Below are 22696 nucleotides of genomic sequence, written 5' to 3'. Positions count from 1 at the left end.
AAAGAAATTGATAGAAGACAAATTAAAATATGTCAGTAAAATGCAATTTATTTTTAGTAATTAAACCGAAACTAATTTTGGAGTTTGAAAATGAATACACTGCGAAACAGCCACAGTATAGTTCAAAGAATGTTGGCAAACAGATGAAGACTCTCATTCAGACAATCAGAAAAACAGCTGAAAACAACACATCCCTTCCTTCCCTCCACACAGCTCTCACAGAACAGGAGACAAATCGATAAACCAGAATACTTTACATTAAAATAATAATTTCTGAACGTGGACTCAGTCTTTATTCCAGACATCCCACCTCTCCTGAAAGTTCCAAGAGTCTCCTACTCTACCGCCCAGAAATTCATTTTTGCAGGGTGGAATGTCTGTTATTCACCTGTTTGGTATTGCAATAGAATTCAGAAAAGTTCATCAACTATGTGAATTACATGTTAATGCCATAACAGCACAGATCTAATAGTGGGGCACATTGCAACGCAGTGTTAAACGTCTGGGATTTAAACCTGGCTATGTCTTCTAGTTAAGCTAAGCATTACATAAATATCTAAGCTGCCAAATAATAGAATGGATTTTAAAATAATAGATATCTAATTTTAAATAAACTCTAAAATCTTATATTAATTAATTCAGTAAGATATTCACAATGGTTAAATGTTCAGCAATGCATTCCAAATATTTTTTTCAATTTTGTTTTGACAGTTTAGTTTTTCCTGTTTATAGTGTAGATAATGGCACAAGAAAGTAGCCTACACTATGTTTTTTTCATGCTAGCATCTGTGGAAATGTTTAAACCATGTGTTACAACTAGCCTGCTCTTCCCTATTAGGCCTAATAAGTAGCCTATTGAAAAGCTGTTACCAGCAACAGTTGGAACATAGTGGTGAACAGCATGCCTGTAAAATTCAATGTCAAATGGTTCCAATTGAAGTTGGTTTTAAGGAATAAATGTTTAACGGGCTTGCCATAGCGACACATTCATCTAGCCTACAGTACAGTCTCGCATTTGATTAATCTTATATCTTCACCTGCATAAGAGTAGACAATAACTCAAAGCTTGACGATATGAGTACGACTTTTTTGATCTTTTGTTTCTCTGACATCAGCCGTAAAGACTTTACTTGAAAGCGTCTTTCCAAGCAGGATTGTAGTTTGGGGGCGGAGACTCGCAGCAACATTACATTCTGCATCCAGAAACTGTGAAATATGGACACTGCTATGAGAACAGTCTTGATCATTCGAGCTCGTTCAGCTTTATTCATTGCAGAATCCGAGCATAGCACAAAGACAGAAATGGGATTGGAGATTGCTGAGAGGTGGATGTAGTGTTTGGGCTCTGGATCTAGGTCATAGCCTACAAACGGCTGGAGTTTACAGTGGCCGTTTTGTAACGAGGGTTGTTCTTTGTTGAGACATTGTTTTCTGCCTGGCAGTTTTCAGAGGACCAGCGTAACACTGTTTCAGACCCAAATCTGCTATTGCATCTGGGCGGGACGTGGAGGTAAAAGAGTTCAGCATGAGGAATAACGAGGAGGCAGAGGGCTTTGATGGCGAGGCCTCCAACACCTCGATGATTTCAGGAGCCAATAGTCCGTATCAGCCGACCACCGAGCCCGTGCACTCCAGAAACGTGTTCAGGGCCATCAGGTGTGACCTGGACTATCTCAAGTCACATTTCGGTATTTTAAAAGTTATCGAAGTGGTAAGTTCGAATAGTCACGGGGTTTCTCCTTTCCATGAAAAACTTATGAGCCTAGAAAGGTTTTTATTACTGAACTTCAGCAAGGTGTATTGCAACAGTGCCAGTCAGTAGTGACTTCCCGTGAGGAATGACTTCTTTCTTTCTTTCTTTCTTTCTTTCTTTCTTTCTTTCTTTCTTTCAGATTGCACATTTTTTTCCCACATATTTGATTTAATAGTTCCTCCCTGATTACATTCTTCTCATGTTAGACTTTATTAGTGTAAGAAGGACACATTTCCAATCTTTTGGATTTTATTCAGGGTAAAATATTTAAGGCAAAATATCATCCAAGCAGTGTGATTATATATATATATATATATATATATATATATATATATATATATATATATATAGGCTATATCTCATTTTTCTTCTCTCCACATATTTCAGGTAGATAATTACTCCTGATAACATTCTTCTCACATTGAATTAGTGTGAGGAGGGCAGATTTCCTCTTTTTGGGGATTTAAAATATACATATTTCCTGTTGGATACATGCATCAAAATGTCTGGAATGCATCGCTGACGGAAGGGAATGATGCCTGGAGTCTGAATGAATTAACTTTCAGATTGCAATTTAGGTTCACTTGATTGGCAAAACACCAAAAATTCTATAGAGTAATCGTGGTCAAACAAAACAGAAACTCGCATAAGAGCTTTCTGCCTGTGAACCTCTGCCAGATGTGGAAAAAGGAGTGGGAAGCGTAAGGAGAGAGAGAGAGAGAGAGAGAGAGAGAGAGAGAGAGAGAGAGAGAGAGAGAGAGAGAGAGAGAGAGAGAGAGAGAGAGAGAGAGAGAGACTGTTGTTCTGCTGGCTCAGCAAAAGCAAAGCATCTCCTGGCCCTCATGGTGATGCACAGTTAAGAAACTGCATGCAGGGGGGAAAACAGGAAGTCATTAGGTGAAACAAGGGCTTGTGCACTCTGCCAAAGGAAACTACCTGTGTGCCAAGTAAAGAAGATAGTACTGTCTGCTTAAAGATTGCTTAATGAATCAAGTTTTCTGCTTTTATGTGCGTCTCAAGGCTCAAATGACTCCACAGACAGATTTTAATCGGATTAAGTGATAATACTTGGAAGCACACATACTAGCTGACATAGTGGGCATGTGCAGTACATGTAACACTTTTATCTTCATAAACATAATGAGTGTCTTTCTATGCTGTTTTAGGTGAACCCAGAAGCTTCATTTTCCCGTGGAGACAAATTACAGGCAGGCAGGGGTCGGGTTGTATAGTAAAGCTCTAGTTATTGCTGACTTAATAACAGCTTCTTCACCCTGTTTTGACTGAAAGACTGCAACTGATCAGAGATTAGCAAAAATATTGACCAAATAGTCTACAGGGATGGAAGTTGAAGAACAAGCCTCTAGTAGTTTGTTTTGTAATGCTCAGTGAAGGTCAAACGCATCGTCTATAAGCTGATTCTTTGCTCAGGTACGATATGGTATGGGACGTTAAAATAAAAGACTGAACTAAAAGCTAAAGTTCCCACAAAACTTTTAAATTGCAAAATGTTTCATAAAAAAACATTCCAGTGATATCCCTTGGGGTGTTTTGAGATGCGACTATAATATCTCAGACTTGTTTGTTTGTTTTCAATCATTCCTCAAAACAGAGATTTAATATATTACCCATTGCATATGAGAGAGGCTGTATCGAGCTCCGCTTTAGACTTTAGTTTTATTGTGTTCTTGCTTTTGTCACATTATTATGTTTTTGTGTGTAGCGACTCCTCTGGGCCTTGGACATGTCTTCATTCATGCTATTTGGATTGTTTGGAATTTTTTTGTGTTAAAAGGAGCAGATTGAGCTGTAGCACAGGGTTTTTCACATGGCTGCATGTTTGCTGCTGCTGGCTTGCCAAGAATATTCAACCATGGCTGTTTCTCCATATAGTGGCCAATGATTTACCTAAGGCCCCTGTGGGATAAGGATAAGGAGGAGACTTTTTGACTGTTTAATCTTTGTGAAAGGTTTTGTCCATCTGCAGATGTGGTTTTCTTGGCTAATATCAGTGAATCACCCATTCCATTCACAGAAGAACAAAAATAATCATTGGACTTTTGCATTCAGATATAATCTTTTGGGCTTATATAATCCTCAGTGCGTGTTTTTTTTAGAGGTTTACATAACGCATTTTTGCTAATCTATAGACAGAAAAGATTCTATGGGGTGCAAGCTGTCTAATAGCTACAGTAGAGCAAACGCTTACTAATTAAAGCACTGCTGCTAAAAAAAAATAATTTTAATATGAAGTAAATAACTATACAATAAAATAATCGTAATATTGGTCAGTAAGGTTTTTGAAAGCCTCTAATGCTTACCAAGGCTACATTTATTTGAACAATAATACAGTAAAACATTATTGGAGTTTAAAAACTGTTTTCTATTTGAATATATTTTAAATGATTTATTCCTGTGATACAAAGCTGAATTTTCAGCATCATTACTCCAGTCTTCAGTGTTACATGATCCATCAGAAATTAGTCTAATATGTTGATTTTCTGCTCAAGAAACATTTATTATTATCAATGTTGAAAACAGTTGTTTTGCTTAATACTTTTGCAGAAACATGGATACTTTTTTTTCCCAGGATTCTTTTATGAATTGAAAGTACACAAGAAAAGCATTTATCTAAAATAGAAATCGTTATAATTGTTGCTATAAAAGTAAACATATATTTCTTTACTGTCACACCATTAATAAATACAAGTATTTAATTTATTAATACATTATTTATTTATTTTAAACTGGCCCTAAACTTTTGAATGTTAGTATATAAGAAAAAATCTAAACTAGTTAACCTCACTAATCAATTGGTCAGTTGCTACTAGAGGCTGACATTTTTTCGGGAATCCCGAGGGTCACGGGGATCCCGCGGGATGGGAAACAAAATCACTATGTATCACGGGATTGGGACGGGAAAGGAAAAAATGTCAGCGGGAGTGGGCGAGACCGGTAATCGTAATAAAACTATGATACCCAACTTTATACACAAATATACAGTTTCTATAAATAAACTCTATATTTAAATTTTGAACTAAATTCTATTTGCCCCATCTCTTTATGCTCTCCTGATTGCTTTGGTGTGGCTGGTAAAGTGAATGACGTGCTCCACAGACACACCCGTACCAGTTGGTGGCTGTAATATATGCACCAAGTTGTATACAAGGCCAACCACCAATAATATAAGAGAAGCTTCCCTCATACACTGTGTTGCCGCGAAAATTACAATCAAAATGGAGTCAGACATGAAAGACACACTGATATGACTACTGTCGGAAAACGATCAATCAGTTGTGCTCACTAGAGGGTGACATTTTTTCGGGAATCCCGCGGGATGGGAAACAAAATCACTATGTATCACGGGATTGGGACGGGATTGGATGATTTTTCGTGGGATTGGGGTTGGGACAGATTTTTTTTTGTGGGAGTGGGACGGGAGAGGTTTGAAAATCCACTCCCGTGTCACTCTCTAGTTGCTACCAGTCATTCCTAAATTAAACTCTTTTAAATGTCCTTTTGTATAGACACTCTCCTACCTTTTGTTTTTATATGGCTTCCTTTCAGTTTGACTAGGAAGGACCCTGTCAATTTAGACTGTAGTTTCAGCCCTGAGTGCGAAACTAGTTCAATGCGAGTTCTGAGAATAAAGCCACACCTATAAACTGCCAAGACTAGTCCTACCAGTTAGACATCACTTTTTTCATAAAAATGTAGATTGGCCTAATTTGATACCAAAAAAGTAAGACTGAATGCCCCTTGTTGAACTACTAGTGGGTCATACTGAATCTTTAGACACTGTCTTAACATAATGGCCATGTTTTAAATGCAACTGACCCTAGGCAGGTTTTTTCACCTTGTGTCATCCTGACATGAGTAAAATCATAGATGTTTTTGGAGCTGTCAATTAGCATCATAAATGTGTCATTTTACCTTAAATGTTTTTTTCCATTTTGATAAGGAACAGTTAAATATAATGAAAGAGCTCTCTGTAATGTCGCGAGTTGATGGACTCACCAGATGCTTTGTGCCTGTGTACTTCTCCACTCGCTCTTGTGAAAATTATGTAATGTGGAGAGTTTGCTTTTCTGTGAACATCTCCAAGGTTAAGAAGCTTTGGAATAGTGGTTTAAATGTTGTGCAAAGAGCAATTCCCTTTAGGCGAGGAAAAGACTATTGGGTTGGGTTGGAGCTGGAAGGCTCATTTCCGTTTAAGGAGGAGCTCTTGGAACACAATGCAAGCTGTCAGACCAACCCTCCCACCATTCATTTTCTGGGCACAACAGATGGCGCGTGTACAAATTGGGGATTTGACTCCATTTGGTCATTGCTACAAGGAACTTGCTGATTGCCTAAAGTAGGGGGGCTCTGAAGGACAGCAGAAGGAGGAGGAGGAGGGTAGGGAGTGACATATGAACATCACTTTCTGTGTGCCTGACACCTGCTGCCTTGTGGGACACGGTCTGTGCTGCGTTTATCTAGATCAATGACCTCATCTCCAAATACACATCTTTAGCCTGTCTTTTTGATGGTGTGTGATGCTGGATCTGCTGGCACTGTGACAGGAACGATGATATGAGCAGTCATTTATCTTTAGTACACACTTCCCTGATGTGATCAGTGCAAAAAAAAAGCCCCCAAAAAATAAAACGAAGAAGGGTTTGTGTAAGTATAGGGGGAAGTGGTCAGTAGCAGTTGACACTTTGTGATAACATTCAGCCTTCCTATGAAAGTCTGTAGAATATTTAATTACATAGACTTTTTTGAAAAATCTACTGCTGGTAGCTATTTTAACTGTGCATTATGATGTAGCAGATTAGATGTGTTGCCAACTTGGGGGTCTTAAAGTTATAGTTTACCCAAAAATGACTATCTTACTCTTACTGGGGAACATAGAGAAGATATTTTGAGAAATGTACTTTATTCTTCCATACAGTCCATGTTGATGATCACCAAACCTGTTTGGTTACCAACTTGATTCAAATTGGGTTGCACAGAAGAAAGTAAGTTATAGAGGTTTATGGCTCATTTCCACATTCAAAAGTTGTGAATGGTACCGAAAAGCCGAACCGTACCGTACCACTTTTTGGGTACCCTTCCGTTGGGGTACCTAGCACAGTGGTACGGTACTAAAGGGAGGAGCTAGACTCACTGCAGAACGCTGATTGGTTGACAGAGTATCGTCACTTGCGCGAGCTACAAGGGGAATGACAACAAAAGCAGCGCCATTTTTTTAATATACAGTTGGAATATAATACTACGGTTATTCTTTCACGAAACGTAGTTTTAAGAGTTTTTCAGACGAGAATGTTGTTGTTTAAAGCTCAAATCTGTGGTTTATTTATAATGATTTATGATAATTTGATCCAATCCAGGCGATCACCGGGCGCTCGGCGCTCATGTTCCCCACCTGGAACAGCCTTTCTTCGGCTAGTCGTTCTGACGTTTGCCGCTGACTCTGTAGTGGTAATTCGTCTTGTGTATATAACGGGTGATCTTTGGTCTCGTGAATCGATAATTCGTTCCCTGGCCAATCGTTTTGGCTGAGGGCTAAGTGAAGTTTCATATATTTAGGCTATTTAACTTAATGTTAGACCAGCGCTGAATTTGTATATTTGACTGAATTTTTTTCTTTATCTCTTATTGTATAGCTTCTTGTAACGTTACCTTTTACTTATACTTTTATAATGGCTGTTATTGCTAAAACTGGAATTTAACTGGGTTGAGTTTTGTCAATTTTTATTTTATTACAAGATTATCACTGTAATGTTGTTTATTGCAACATTTGTACAAATGCAAATATTGCCTGGAATATGTTTAATATTTTTAAAATTTAAACGAAAAGATGCAGGGTTGTGTTTTATATTTCGTTTTGTTATAAATAGGCTAACGTTAAACATGTATATAATCAGGTCTAACTTATACATTGCCTGAACCACATTTGTGTGCCTATAATGTTTAAAATGTATTTAAATGAAAACGAAAAGGGACAGAGTGGTGTTTTATAATATATTTCGTTTTATTGTTGCCTAAAATGTACATGCAGAGCGAGCTGAGTGACGCTTTCAAGAACGCGCTGTTCCATTTGGAGAATTACCGGACTCGCGTCCTCGGGAGTCATTCTGCTGAGAACTTTGCGTACTTGGTATTGAGAAATGCCTAATGTCGGCGCTTGTCTTCTTGTCACAAACATGCCGAGAAGCAAGGACAAGATCTGCTGTATGCCATCCATTAGTGTTTACTTTGTCGCTTTCTTCTTCGGGCGAAAATGACGTTGATCGCTTCTTTCCTGCAAACACCACGCCTATCAAGTAGGGTACTGTTGGCGGTGGAAACGCTAGCTGGATCATGGTTTAGTGACCCGACCCGACCCGACCCGAACCGTACTGTACCGTACCGTACTGCTCAGTGGAAACGAGCCATTAGAATGACATAATGGTGAGCAAATGATGACAGAATTTTTATTTTTAGGTAAACTGTCCCTTTAACAAGGCACCTGAAAATTGAAATTTGATTTCGTGTTTTACAAGCTGCTTTTGACATTTTTGCTCATAGATACTAGAACATTGCATATGTATAACATATGTGCTTTACCTTGTTAAATGTTTTATTTTTGGTATTTGTGTGAAGAAAAGAGGAAACTCTTTTTGTATTGTAGATCAGGTGACTGATATGTTCAGGTCTCAGACTGTAATTGCAGTCATGCTGGCTGATGCTTGACTCGATTTGCATTTCAATTGCACAACATGAGCTATGGAGAAATAATACAGAATTTAGTTTAGTCTTATTTTCTTTATTGATTGACAAGTTGATAAAGAGTCCCTGAGCATTCGATATTTTATTCCACAATATTAAAAGCAATTTTTTTGGTGCCAATCATATGGAGCCCTCAGCCCTTTGCAGTTTTCCAAAGAGTCCACACTTTGGTCATCTAAAGGCCAATTCACACCGCACAGACAAACACCAACAAACAAGTTGGCAGTTGGATTTAGAATTTTATGAAAAATAACTGTCATGTTCACACTGCCCCAACAGACACCAACAAACACTGATTGAACATGTTCAGTGAGGTGAAAACAAAAAAAATGGGTAACACACTGATCAGACAAAACCCAACAAACGTGTTTGTATGTGCGGTGTGAATTGGCCTTAATGCATAAACTGTTGAATAGCAGACCCAGCCATCAAGTTCATTCCAGTTGGATCCAATTGAATACCCTGCAGTGTCATGGTCCAGTGGATGGTTTTGCTTTTATTTGTCTGCATCAGGAGAGGCTAAAATTGTTGGCTGACTTTCACTGTCATTCCATTAGCAAGCCTTTGTCCAGTTCTTTATTCATCACAGATATCATTCATTTCATAGGGAGGTTTCCACATTGTAGATGTTTGCATCGTCTGCCGTATGACAGCGTCCAGTCCGGGCCAGCTGGAAATGGCCCCCGTCTGGATGTTGGAATGTTTGTGGCAGTGGTTCTGTCTCCTCTGTTGGAGCGAGCCAACCTGTAATCTGTCTGAGGTTTTATGCTGGAGAGTCAAGGCTGCATAACACCTAAATAGCATTTTAACCTCTGAATTCTTCCCGTGCTGTGGTCTACTGACAAATGCGGCAGGAAAACATTGGTGAACCCTCTGCGACTTCAGTAGGGTTCAACAGTCTCTACAAGGTCCTGTTATGACCATGTGGAAAACGCATTACAAAGTAAGCGCTGAATGTAGATGAGTCATTTATTCCTTGAAAAAGCCTTTTGAGAAAAATACTTTCTTGTGGTTCTTCACTGCTCTTCACAAAGGACTACATTGTATTATATTGTGGTCTTAAATCAGAGATAAATCTTTATAGTTGTATCGTTTCAGTCAACATCAGATGCTGGTGTTTATTTTCTGCTCGATAAAATGAAGTGAGTTGTTTAGTGCTGGGACAAATGCTTGTTGTGTTGTTATAAAATAATCAGGTTTCTCCTCTCTGTTGCAGGTCCTGGCTCTCATCTCTTTCATCTTTATTGAGACCGTAATGATGTGCTCGCCTTGTGCCGGCGTCTACCTCTTTGAATTTGTCAGCTGCAGTGCCTTCGTTGTCACAGGCGTACTGCTCCTCATCTTTAGCCTGAACCTGCACACCAAAGTGCCGCATGTCAACTGGAGTCTAACAGTATGTCGTTCTTATTACCTTAATGATTTGATTTCTACATACAACTTTAAAATCCCTCACAACATTAGACTTTTAAAGGGACAGTTCGCCCCCAAAATGAAAATTCTGTTGTCATTTATTCACCCTCATTTTGCTCCAAAACTGGCTTTTCATACCATAGCTTAGCGACTTAAAATTATGAAATAAAATAATGCTATTTAAATGTGTTTTCTGATGTGGAGAATTTGTTATAAAAACCAAACTAAATTTTTTTTACCGTGCAACTATTTTTCCTTCAACCCATTTTTTAATGGCATAATATAAAGGGTCTCCAATCCTGCTCCTGGAGGGCCAACGTCCTACAGATTTTAGCTTCAACCAGCTCCAACACACTTGCCAGGAAGTTTCTATCGCAGGGGTGTCCAATCTTGCTCCTGGAGGGCCACTGTCCCGCACAGTTTAACTCCAACCCCAACATCGGGTTTCAAAGTGCAAGTTTTCCATGCATAACACAGCGTTTTTAGTCGTTTTCTCGGATCCTTGTGAACAGGGATTGTTTTGACAACGTTGTCTTCTGTTTGTGAAACAAGCCAAGGAAAAACGTTTCCATTTTTAGTACATCGTTGTTGTGAAAACATACCCTTACTAGGCATACTATAAACTTCCAGGCAGGTGTGTTGAGACTAAACTTTGCAGGACAGTGGCCCTCCAGGAGCAGGATTGGACAGTGGACACCCCTGCAATAAATAATAGATTAAGAAGCGCATGTGATAATAGATAATGAGAAAGAATTAGTTATTTGTGTCATAAATGAAACAGGTTTTCTGTCGCCATGACATAGTAAAAAAAGCTGCTCTCTTGTGTCCAGTGCTGCTGAGGAGGAGCCCATACACACGGGGTTCGTATTGCTCAGAATGGGAGCTTGTGTGCTCACAGCTCTCATTAAATCCGCTTCTAGCAAACATGAATTGCTGCTCTTGGGAGATGAATTTACTGATTCACTGAAAGATTAATAAGGCATGGTTAATAAGGCCTTTGTCCCCCTGCCTATACACACACACTCACACTCACACACAAAGCTCAGCATAATTGGACCTCAGTGCTGTGGATCTATTACAGAGCTTATGATGGAAAAGGCTGTAGAGTTGTATTTCCAGAGCTGTGCATGTACCAAGAAAAGTAACAGCAACTCACATCCAACCATAACTATCTTATTGCATTATGGTATACGCAAGAATATGTGCTTAACCTCACACAGACATGAAGAAAGTACCTTTACCAATTTGAGTTCAAATTTCTGTTTTCTTTAATATTTAATTGCCCACTCAGACGTAAAGTAGATGGATAAAGTTGAACCCTTGTTTGCAAACTGGTTTCAAAAAGTCCTTTATTTATGCTTTTAACATAGCGATTTTGCTTCTCTCAAGTTAATGAGCATCATCTGCGATATTTCCCCACTGTTTATTTATCGTACTTTTTTTTTTTTTCATTTGACATTTCTTTTATCTTGCACTGGTAACAAGTCTCCACAAGCTTTCATGCTTGGGGTTGCCAGATGTCAAGAGTTTAAATCCCCCAATCCGAATTTTAACTTCTTAAATGGGTATATTTTAGTGATCTCCATTGTGATATTCTGCTCAAATGACGAAATGTAATAAAGCTAAACATGAATCTTGACTATATTGTTTGCGATTATGGTTGCTGAATAGATGCATTTACACAAACTTTGTACTACATTACAAAGTCTTTTTGTTGTTTTAATAGAAAAACTTTCACATATTTTGGAATTATTTAGAATTAATATTATGGATGAAATTGTTTTAGCTTTTGTCAGAAGCTTCTTATGGTTTTACCAGTTTTCATAATGTAGGGAGTGTGTTAATGTATATGAAAATTATGATAAATCAGGCTACAAGATGAGGTAAAATAAACTGTTGTGAGTATGAATATGAGCTGATGTTCTCTATATGTTCTTCTCGTGTTTACTCATCTAAGAACAATCATCATTAATAATCGCAATTATCATTTTTGAGCTAAATAATCAGTTTAACCATTTATTGTGGAGCCCTAATTTAACCAAGTATACAAAAAAGATTAGAGCATTACATTTTGATTTAGGACAAGAAACTTTTATATGTCTTAATTCTTTAACATTTTGCTTGTTTTGGCACTTTTCGTTTTATTTACAGTGGAGAAATAAGAGGAAATGGTGGGGGGTAAAAGATGGAATGAGATCAGGAAATGTTGAGAGCCGGATTGTGTTGGTCATGGGGGAGATATTAAGCAGGGTTTTCGAGATGTCCAGTCGATGCATGTGAGTGTGTACGCTCTTGCTTATTTTGAATACTGACGAGTTGGGGTTTTCTTGGTATTGCCATGGCTCATTGGAAGAACTGTGATATTTATGAACATTTCAGCTGTGGTGGGGCTTTGGGGGTTTTGGACTGAGAATGATCCTGCTAGGCAAACCCCATGGGCCCAGGCCTCTCATTTGTTCTGGAATGGATGCACTTGGGACAGGGGTTTGTTCAGCAACAGCCTTGCTCTCCTGCCCTCCTTTATGTTTGTATTTCTGGCTTTCGTAACTTCACCACTGCTGTGCTTCAGGAACTTTCACATAACACAGCGCTAAAAGTAAACGGTACTTTTTGGTCCTGTAATTGTGGTCTCAGAAGATTTTTTTTTTTTTTTTAGATAAAATCCTTCCAAACCCAGCAGCAATTAAACTTCTCCCTATAAAGAGCAGAACTGTGGTGGAAGTTTTAGGTCTTAAAATCTTTTTGCGCTAGATCTGTTCACGCCGACTAACGTTGATTTAGTTTAGATGGCAGCAGATCGGAGCGCACACACAAAGCTAGCTAATAGTTTCTTGTGGCAGTTGGTTCCAGAGGGGGTGGTTGTGAGGGACGGTCTGTCTATTGTACGGCACCCCCTACTCCCGCTGAGTGCTTTGATGGTGTGATTCAGTGCCATGCTCAAAGGGGGCTGGCATGGTGACTGACATTATTGAAAGTGATAGGTCAGTAGAATGAGCGCATTCAGCTCGCGGTGGTACGCTGCCACAATTGTACCAATTCAAAAACCTTCTCTAACCGCATACATACACATACACACACAGAAAAGCACAGCCAGTATTCACTTAACACAACTAGAAATAGATGGTGCATTTTAACAGGAGAGGAGGAGAGATTTTACTTTGTGAGGTGACAGGATAATGATTGGTTTTACATTGTGTGCTTTAATGGAACGGCCTCTTTGAGACTTGAGACGCATTGCAGTAAACCTATGATTATGTGTCATTACTGAACATGAGCCACAGGTCGATTGGGAGAGGGTAAAGATGCATTAAAGAGGTGTAATTTGGAAATCTGACTCATTAAGATCATCATAAATTATTATTCAACTAACCATGGCTGCACTCGAAAGCTGAAAAAGGATTCCTCCGCAGGCAGCATATAGGAGGTAGGGAGGCAACATGGCACGTCCCATGATAATAATCCCATGATCGTGTCACATCCTGTCTGCTGAGATTCCTTCATCTAATCGATTTTAGAAGGCAGCATAGATCTATCCTTCACTGCCTATGCAATCACACTATCCCGCTTCATTTAACATTTTATTTTGAATTTAACAATACTATTACAACTTTACTTTCCTGTTATCTCTGTAAAGCTGCTTTGAAACAATTTGTATTGTAAAAGCGCTATATAAATAAAGGTGACTTGACTTGACTGACTATCTGGTATATTAGATTCAGTAACAGTTCGGCTAAAAAATAAAACTGGCATCTGAAAGTTGCTGTTGTTGGTCAGCTTGTGTGTAAATGTACGTTTTTGGCAAACTTTTTTTAGTTTTGTAATAATTAAATATTTGCTTAGTTATCACCAAAGCTCTCTCTATGTAGTTGTAGATCATTAAACCATTATGCTGCCTTATGCTTGCCTTGGTGCCCGGAGATGACAGAAAAACAGACCACGCCAAACTCTGCGTGTTTGTTAGAAATCAGGAATGGTGAGATAAAATTGTTTGGTCATTTTTTTTTGTTTTCAAACCAAACTTGGATCTCCAGCCAGCAAAGTTTGAATCCCGTCTGGCTAGCGCACTTCCCATAATATTTACACGTTAGGTCAGTAGGCGGAGAGCAGGCAGTATTTTTGTGGATGTTCGAACACATTTTGACCGCATGAGCGTTTACACTTCAAAAGCAATCCGGTTGAATGCATTTTCGACTACCTCTGGAAGTGGTTGAAAGTGGACAAGCTCAAAATGTTTTAGACCCCGTTTACACCTGTTTTTAGCGTCATCCACATGTGATCCGATCGACCAAAACCCATCTTAATGCCAGGTGTAAACAGGGCCAGAGAGGTCGGGCACACCAAAGGAAGTTCAGGAAAAGCTTTTAGCAGCTTCATTTAAAGCTTAAATATCACAGATGAAGAGATATGACTGAAACTTCAGGATTCAGGTTATATTGCCCTGCAAACTTGGAATGGATTTTTTTCTTCACATTTCCAAGATCTATGGGCCTTCTGTTGCTTAAGGCAGTGTATAACTCAGTATTAACGCACCACTGAGAATATTTGGCACAGGCCGTATACGGCGCAGAAGCTCAGCTAAGACCCCGCCTAATTCTCTGTTTATTGCACACATATGTATGCATGTTCTTACATTGATTCTCTGCTTGAATATGGGTCTTGTGCATCAATAACTTTTGTTGGCAACAGTTTGCTGAATGCCCTGTCCCTCATTAACACACTGTAATGGGTATAGAAAACGTGAAGTCTTTTTTGAAGGTGATGCTGCCCAAGTGTACACTACTCTTTAAAAGTTTGGGGTCGGTTAGATTTTTTAAATGTTTTTGAAACAAGTCTTAATGCTCACTGAGGCTGTATTTATTTGATTAAAAAAAGATAATTGTTAAATATTATTACTATTTTCTAATTTAATATATTTTGATTAAATATAATTTATCCCTGTGATGGCAAGATGAATTTTCAGAATCATTACTCCAGTCTTCAGTTTCACATCATCCTTCAGAAATCGATCTAATATGCTGATTTGATGTTGTCATGAAAACTTCTTAAACCATTGTACTGCTTAATATTTTTGTGGAAACTGATACTTTTTTCGGGATTCTTTGATGAATTGAAATAGAAAACTTTTGCAACATGAAAAATCGTGAGCTTAGAATTATATGGTTCTATCTCCACTTTTGGTCGAAATTGAGTTTTTGACATAATCTTATCCATTAGGTGTTTAATGCCTGTGTGGTGTTATTTTTGTAAAAAAAATATTTGTTAGTAGTTACTAATAAAATAAAAAGGTTCCATCTCACAAAACAGCAGGGATTTAAAAACTTTGATGCTCAATCTCCCAGAACTACCCTAAACGGTGATAGAACTGTATAATTCTAAGCTCACGAAATGCATTTACTGTACATTTTGATCAATTCAATGCATCCTCGCTCAAAAGTATTTATTTCTTCTGAAAAATTCCTTTGTTAACAACTTAACAAGGCTGCAATGGCTGTTAAATACATCAGAGATGTGAACCCAGTTTGAACACTACATTTCCCAGTTTTAGACCCCTCCTGAGGCCAGTTTGCCGTCTCTACATGCAGTCCGTCAGTACACACAAATACTCACTCCTGTGAATTGCATTTGAAGGGCACTTATGACTGCTTTTGTTTGTGTACAATTTCATATTACCTGCATTAACTTAAACGTTATAAGTAAACCTCCATGATTATATTTATGATGCTATTGTACTGTATGTTAATCATTAAGTAATTCTGTGGACTTAGTACTTTAGTTTAACCTCAGGCATATGCTTTGTGTTCTTACACTTAGAATATTTTAAACGCGTCAGCAGTATTTCACATTATTTGTGTTTCAGTTTGGTTTGGCTTGCATTTGATTCATCTGTTGAAGCATGTGTGAAGGCAAAGGCTGGCTTGGCATGTGTTTGAACGATCGAGATCGTATCCTGGTTTTGACATATTGTTACTGTGCTATATTGCGTGTGAGATGGACAATGTGTGTGTGTGTGTGTGTGCGTGTGCGTGTGCGTGTGTGTGTGTGTGTGTGTGGATGAGAGAGAAGCATGTGAGACTCCCATCATGCATTTTGTCACATGGGTGGTCATGCCTAAGTCACGCTGGAGTGCTTATTTGCTGCACACAAACCATCCAGCTCCTCTCAAAGTGTGTATTAATGCATACTTTAAGGATAAAGAGAGAGAATCTGAGACTTTAATGTTCTGTAGTGTGGGAAATCTGGATGTTACCTTATTGCTTCAAGGCTCAACTTTTTTTTTCCTGCTAGCCCAGTCAAATCAGTAGTTCATATATTTACTATGAATATATGTACATGGTCACACTGTATAATAGGTGTCTTTAACTACTATGTACTTATTTTTTGATGTAAGTACAATGTACTTATTGTGTCTATGTTGTATTACACAACATTTTTGCTGCAATTGAGGTGGGATACGGGTAAGGTTAGGATAGGTTTAAGGGTGGGTTAAAATGGAAGGGAAGGCTCAACAGTGTGATTATAGTTGGAATTACAGAAATGAATGGCCGATGTAATTACATTCAGATAATTATAATAATATAAGTACAATATAAAAACATGTATGTACATAATAAGTGCATTGCATCAAATGATTACTTTAAATGTTAGTACATAGTACTTAAAGACCCCTAATCTAAATTGGGATGTTAAATATAATCAATTGTATATTAAATATAACATAATAATTGTTAACAAAATGCTAAGATTTATGTTTACATTTTTTTATATATATTATATGAAACATTTATATTTTTAACCCATTCTTATGATGCATCAAAGATTATCATAAATAATTTCTGCAATTTTAGCTTATCTGAGTGCAAAATTTTAATTCGCAACAACAGTGTTCAATACATCACAGACAACCAAATGTTTAATTTTCCTAAGGCATAAAAAATGCACAATGTCAACAAATGTAAGACAAATGTAGTGAACGCAGCACAGTTAAAACATTGAGAGATTGAACCCTAGTCAGTGATCACATAGTGCATCCCCTTCCTCATCCAGCAGATTCACTGGCCACAAGTGTCTTACTGCATGTACAACTGGAGAAGACAGTCTGTGTTCACTTGAAGACATCAAAGCCAGCGCTTCATGCTGTATCGGCCTGGGATGTGAAATTTGAGGTGCCAGCCACATTGCACCCCCACAGAGCCAAGGCTCAGAAAAAAACCCCACATCTATTCCAGACTCTGAACGCTCAGCAGACTCAATAGAGTATGATTTGGCCTCTTGTCAGAAACCTACAAATGCTTCCTCTCATTCTCACTCTCTCCTGAAAACTTTGACTCTAATTTGTGAAAGTATTAGAATTAAACTGTGACGTTATCGTTGCAAAGGGGTGGGTAGATTAATTGAGGGAAACCTGTAATAACAATAAACAAACGGGAAAGAGACTTGCATATCTCTTCCAATGCCCACCCGTCACTTCATAACTGCATGACTGTAAATTAATGACTTTATGGCCCACATGAAAGGTACTCATGTGTTTTTGTGATCTAACATAATTGTGCAGATAACAAATAGGTTGCACACAGCTATATTTACACAAGTCTTTGCTTGTGGTAGTATGGGTTTTTAGTTATCATGAAAATAACAGGTTACTCTTGATAGACCTGAACTGGTTTCTGAATGATTGGCCTAAAGGGTTAATTCACCCCAAAATGAAAATTCTGTCATTAATTGCTTGCCCTCATGTCGTTCCAAACCCGTAAGACTTTCGTTCATCTTCAGAGCACAAAATGATGATCTTTTTAATGAATTCTGAATAGTTGGTGCTTTTGGCTCCCCCTGCCTGTGAAACTGCATCACTGCAGTCAGCATGACCACGCCTCACTGCCAGCTCCTCTCTTTTCACTCTTTGGTCATAAAAGGGTTTTCTGGAGTACCATATAACTCCAAACTTGTGAATGTGTAAATGTTGATATGACCTTTATTTTTTATTATTTCATGGCCACATAAACACTGCAGATAAATATAGTTTTCCTTTACTCTACACAAATAATTTATTATTTGTATGAGATGTCTCTTTTCTCCTGGATCATAGCAATGAAAGTTTATGCCTTGTTTGTCAATTTCGACACCAGTCCCACATTTAAATGTGGTTGTCATCCTAAAACAGGCCTGTGTCCTAACAGATCAGAGATTATTTTGAATCTGAGAAGTGCGAAATTTGTTTGTTTTTCAACAGATAATATTCCAGTCTGTAGTATCAAATGATCCTTTAGAATATACTGATTTGAATCCTGTCACTCACATGAGACCACAGCAATAGCAAACCTTTTTCCTGACGGACAAAAATTAATCAAGTCCCACCCTACAATTTTTGTCTTGTCCGAGAAGCCGTTTCACCTGGATATATTTATGACACAACAGGGAAGAAAAAGTTTTTATTCACATTCTCTCTCTCTCTCTTGCAGGATCTAATCAACACTGCCACCAGCACCTTGTTCTTCTTTCTGGCTTCAGTGGTTTTGGCAGCCCTCAACCATCAATCTGGAGCAGAGATTGCAGCTGTGGTACCTATCAAGCTTACTCAGCTCTTTATTTCATGAATCCTGTCCCTGTGGTTGCGGTTGAATTCTAATGTTTAGTCATTTCTCAAGTATTTTAAGTGGACCCAAATCTGCCAGGGCTCTGCTGCCCTCATGTGGCTGAATTGGAGCTTATAGACGTTCCTGAATAGAGTCCTGGACAGGCAGACAGCGGGACGTTTTGAGAAGTCATAGTCGTGATCCATAAATTGATTCACATTGTTTGCTTTGCTTCTTTGATTTTTAACACCGAAAACCTCTTTGCTTCCTCTTCTCCCGTTTCTCCATCCCACTTCTCTTTTCAATCACAGTTTTGTTCTTCTCACATGTTGTTTCTATCTCAGACTTTAGATTGTGTCAAGTTTTGACTGCATTACTAGATCCCCAGAAGCGCAGTTTGGACACATCACTTTTGTTTATAAAATATTTGAGCTAATTTGATGTTTGATGCTGATTTAATTTGATGCTAAAGTGAAGCACTCTCGGCTCTGATTAAGTCAATTCCACAGAATTTATGGAAGCCTTTTTCCTGAAGTCAGAGAGAAAAAAAAAGAAAATAACTGTGAGATAAGGTTTAAAATAAGATACAAGAGTGACATTGAGAGATATAAAGTCACAGTTACCTTTTTCTTTTCTTTTTTACTTTGAGGCAGAAAAAGACTTCCATAAGTATTCCATTGATTTTCCTACAAAATCCCCAAAGAAAATGCAAAAAAATAAAATCCATAAGGGTTTGTACGTTACATTATCTTAGAATTGAAGCTGGCAAACTAACAAAAGTTAGTCTGTGTGTTTTGGTCGAGGCTGCTGACCTCTTGTGTCTGTGAAGAGGTTTGTAGATGCTCAGTGAAGAGTAGATGATTCCCAATATTGTAACAGGATCAGGTTATTTTACTCAGATCCTGACCTTTATGATTGTAGACACTTCATGAATGACCTGAGCTCAGCACAATATCCACCAACACCCTAGAATTTTATGATACAGATGTTCTCAGCGGGAAACCACTTTAACGCCCGGGGATTCTGAACCACAGGGCACGGCAAATTTCTTCGGCTCTCACAGCCTGAGAGAGAGAGAGAGAGAGAGAGAGAGAGAGAGAGAGAGAGAGAGAGAGAGAGAGAGAATTTAGTATTTTATGGTAGAAGTATAGATTTAATGTTATATTTACTGTGACAATTCCAAAAAATGCTTGTTCTTTGTTCCAAATCTATAAGACATTGGTTCATTTTTGAAACACAAATGAAGTTATTTTTAATGAAACATAAGTGTTTTCTGTCCCTCCGTTAAAAGTTCAGGCAAACAAAATGCAAAAGATCCAAAATGGTCATAAAGGGATCGTAAAATGTGAATGTGAATTCAGGGGTTTAATCCAAGTCTTGAGAAAAGATACAATTGCTTTATATAATGATCGGATTTAATGTAGGCTTTCATTTACATCTAAACATCAATCAACACACATACAGGACACAACACGTATGGTAAACATGGAAGATCATGCACTGTAAAAAAAAATATGATAAGTAATAAGTAATGACGACATATTTTTACATTGCTTTAACATCAAAATAAGAGCTTGGAACGACATGAGGGTCAGTAAAGGATGACAGAATTTTCATTTTTGGGTGAAATATCCCTTTAAAGCTCATAGTTTAAAGCTGAAATCATCCATCTCCAGCCCTCTTACAGTTATTTCGTGTGTGTTTTCTCCAGGTTTTTGGGTTTCTGGTGATGGGAGTGTATGGCGTGAACACGTATCTGGCAGTACGGAGATGGCGTCTCGGGGACTCACGAGACGGACCCCTGCAGACCAGCGAGTACATCCGTGCGCGCACAGCCTCGCGGGGAGAGGTGGAGTCACGGCCTGAACTACAGTAAACCACACATATGGACCAATAGAGACTGAGAAAAGCAAAGCCCCGTCTGCATTCCTGTCACAGTGTGTTCTTCTGTGTATCCTCGTGACGGCAGGCAGTTAGGATGAGCACACAAACAAACAGTTGTGTGAACAGTCTGAAGTGGAACAAACTTCTGGCATCTTCATTATCATCAAGCCTCAGGCCGTCGTCATTTGACTGTATACTTCAATCTTTCCACTAATTAAGGGCTTTACCTTACCGTGATCTGGATGAATATTGACAGAAATGTACTTCACTGTGCTCCTAAACCCAGCAGAGAACCTGACAGGTTTTAATAATGCCGGCAATAAACCACTTGAACCCCCTTCTATTTAGCTCCATTCCCAGTCGGCTAATATGAAATGATTGCAACTGTTTCTAAAATGTGTCTTATCAAAGATCAACTGATTTAAATGATCTGAAGTGGAATGGGAATTTGTGAGAGGGTTTATGAACAAAAAAAGATGGCCTTTTCTCTCTGCTATTGTGTTCCTGTATCCAAACACGTGAGAAAACTGCAGTTGGATTGGGCCGTTTTTCTGTAGAGATGAGGTTAGATGTTAGGAGCACCAGTATTTATTTCAATGTTAAATATTTTTATAATACCACAGCTTTAGTAGCTACATTGTACCAAATGTAGTATTTCACCTCGTGAATGTGACCCTTCGTTAAAACGGACAACAACAGCTGTCAAATTGTGTGTGTGGGTGAAGGGGGGTGTGAGTTTAATGAAGCTTTTTAGATACTTCCGATTTTTAGATACTAAATCTTGTGTGCATAATCTATTGTTTTTGTTCTTTGGTTGTTTCTGTACTCCACTGTGCACTCAACCCTGTCCAGTTATTTGTATATATCGATTTAAGCAAGGGTAGCGTTTTTGAAGAAGGTGTATATATTATGTATCTGTGTGTATGATCTGACATTCATGAAGGGTTCCTGTTTGTATGAATTCTTATGACTGAAACTAACAGACTGTATTTGAATGAACAAGTGTACTGCAGTACATATGAATGCATTTGTTAAACTGTGTATCTTGTTTCTGTGTGCCTTAATCGTAGAGGTTCGACTAGTCAAAACACTCAAACTCCTGGACACTAATGTTATGAAAACATTAGCAGAATAGCAGCTTAGGTGGATGTGAAATTTGATGAACTGATCCTTGGTATGAAGATCTGTGCTTTATTGATCCTCTAATGGGTCTTTTTAAGGGAGTGTCATGGAACGACATTGTGGGGGGAATAAAATGTATGGTTTACCATAAATGTTAAGGTGTAGTGCAATTGTATGATTTTTTTTTTTTTTGCCCCTAGAAAACGATTGTTCGTAGTATTCATTTATAGTCATACTTATGTCTTACTATCTGAAGTTCTTCAGTGAAGTCACTTTTATGTTTTTGGAATAAGACAATGTTGAAATGAAGTAATTTTGAGGTGCATGCTCACATTTTAGAGATAGAACAACACTGTGGACTTGAAAATGTTGAAAGACAATCACAAGAATGATTTAAGTCTTAATGGACTCTGCATTAAAGTGCTAAATTCAATTTATTTCCTATTTTGAAAGCAATACTGTCTGTGTGCTTATGCTTTAATAATGTGTAAAAGCTTTCACTGTGCTTTGACTATGCTAAACTTTTTATTGGAAGATTTTAGCATCTAAATAACTCCTGATTTTGACCATATAGTTTGGACTGTATTTTCAACTCATAAATCATTGAAGTATTCCAAAAGGAACTATGTTGACATTTTGAGGGACTCAAATTTTGATAATGATTGTACTGTTTCTTGTTGACATTTCCTGTATTCAAGAAAGCAATGTTTTAATCATTTAACAGTGCTATAAATTTGTATTTTTGTATTTATAGAGTTGTGCATAGACTTACAAAATGCTAATTGTTTGCAAATATTTGTGATTGCAATCTTTTCCTCAAATAAATGTATTTGGATGGACTGTTGATCTATAAATGGAAAAAGCCTATGGTACACTGCATGGAATTCACTGCATTTAAAGACCCCCTGTGGTGAAAATCAAGTTTTAATGTTGTTAATATGTCTGTGTGGTGTTTTTAATATGCTTTAAGACAAACCATGTGCAAATTCACAAGTCAACAGAATTGCTGAGTATTTTTCTCCTTAAAACTGCAGTTGAACCAAAAATAGTCTTAAAGGCTTGATTGTGTTTGTGGGGTGCACTGTAACATGTTCATGCTTCGTTTTTTATTGCGACGTTCGTCTGTTATTATAGGACAACTTAGTTTATGACAGTTATATTATAGGACAATTAGAGCAGACACTGATTAGCTACTTGCTCT

General features: G+C 38.0%; 1 protein-coding gene across 2 annotated transcripts; it reads left to right on the top strand.

Annotated features, from left to right (window-relative positions):
* The first annotated feature begins 870 nt into the window (after positions 1-870).
* Positions 871-22335, top strand: cmtm4 (CKLF-like MARVEL transmembrane domain containing 4). Of its 2 annotated transcripts, XM_077229292.1 has the most exons (4): positions 977-1711; positions 9726-9902; positions 18376-18474; positions 20201-22335. In XM_077229292.1, exons 1-4 carry the CDS (start codon positions 1526-1528, stop codon positions 20363-20365), a joined length of 627 nt encoding a protein of 208 aa, XP_077085407.1. In that variant the 5' UTR covers positions 977-1525; the 3' UTR covers positions 20366-22335. The 2 variants fall into 2 exon arrangements, with proteins under 2 accessions (XP_077085408.1, XP_077085407.1); XM_077229293.1 differs by lacking the exon at positions 18376-18474 and having other exon boundaries at positions 871-1711.
* The last annotated feature ends 361 nt before the right edge of the window (positions 22336-22696 follow it).

Source organism: Siphateles boraxobius, unplaced genomic scaffold (genome assembly GCF_051911475.1).
Source record: "Siphateles boraxobius isolate OS27281-9 unplaced genomic scaffold, OSU_SipBor_1 130, whole genome shotgun sequence".
NCBI lineage: Eukaryota > Metazoa > Chordata > Actinopteri > Cypriniformes > Leuciscidae > Siphateles > Siphateles boraxobius.
This window is presented reverse-complemented; position numbering and strand designations above follow the sequence as displayed.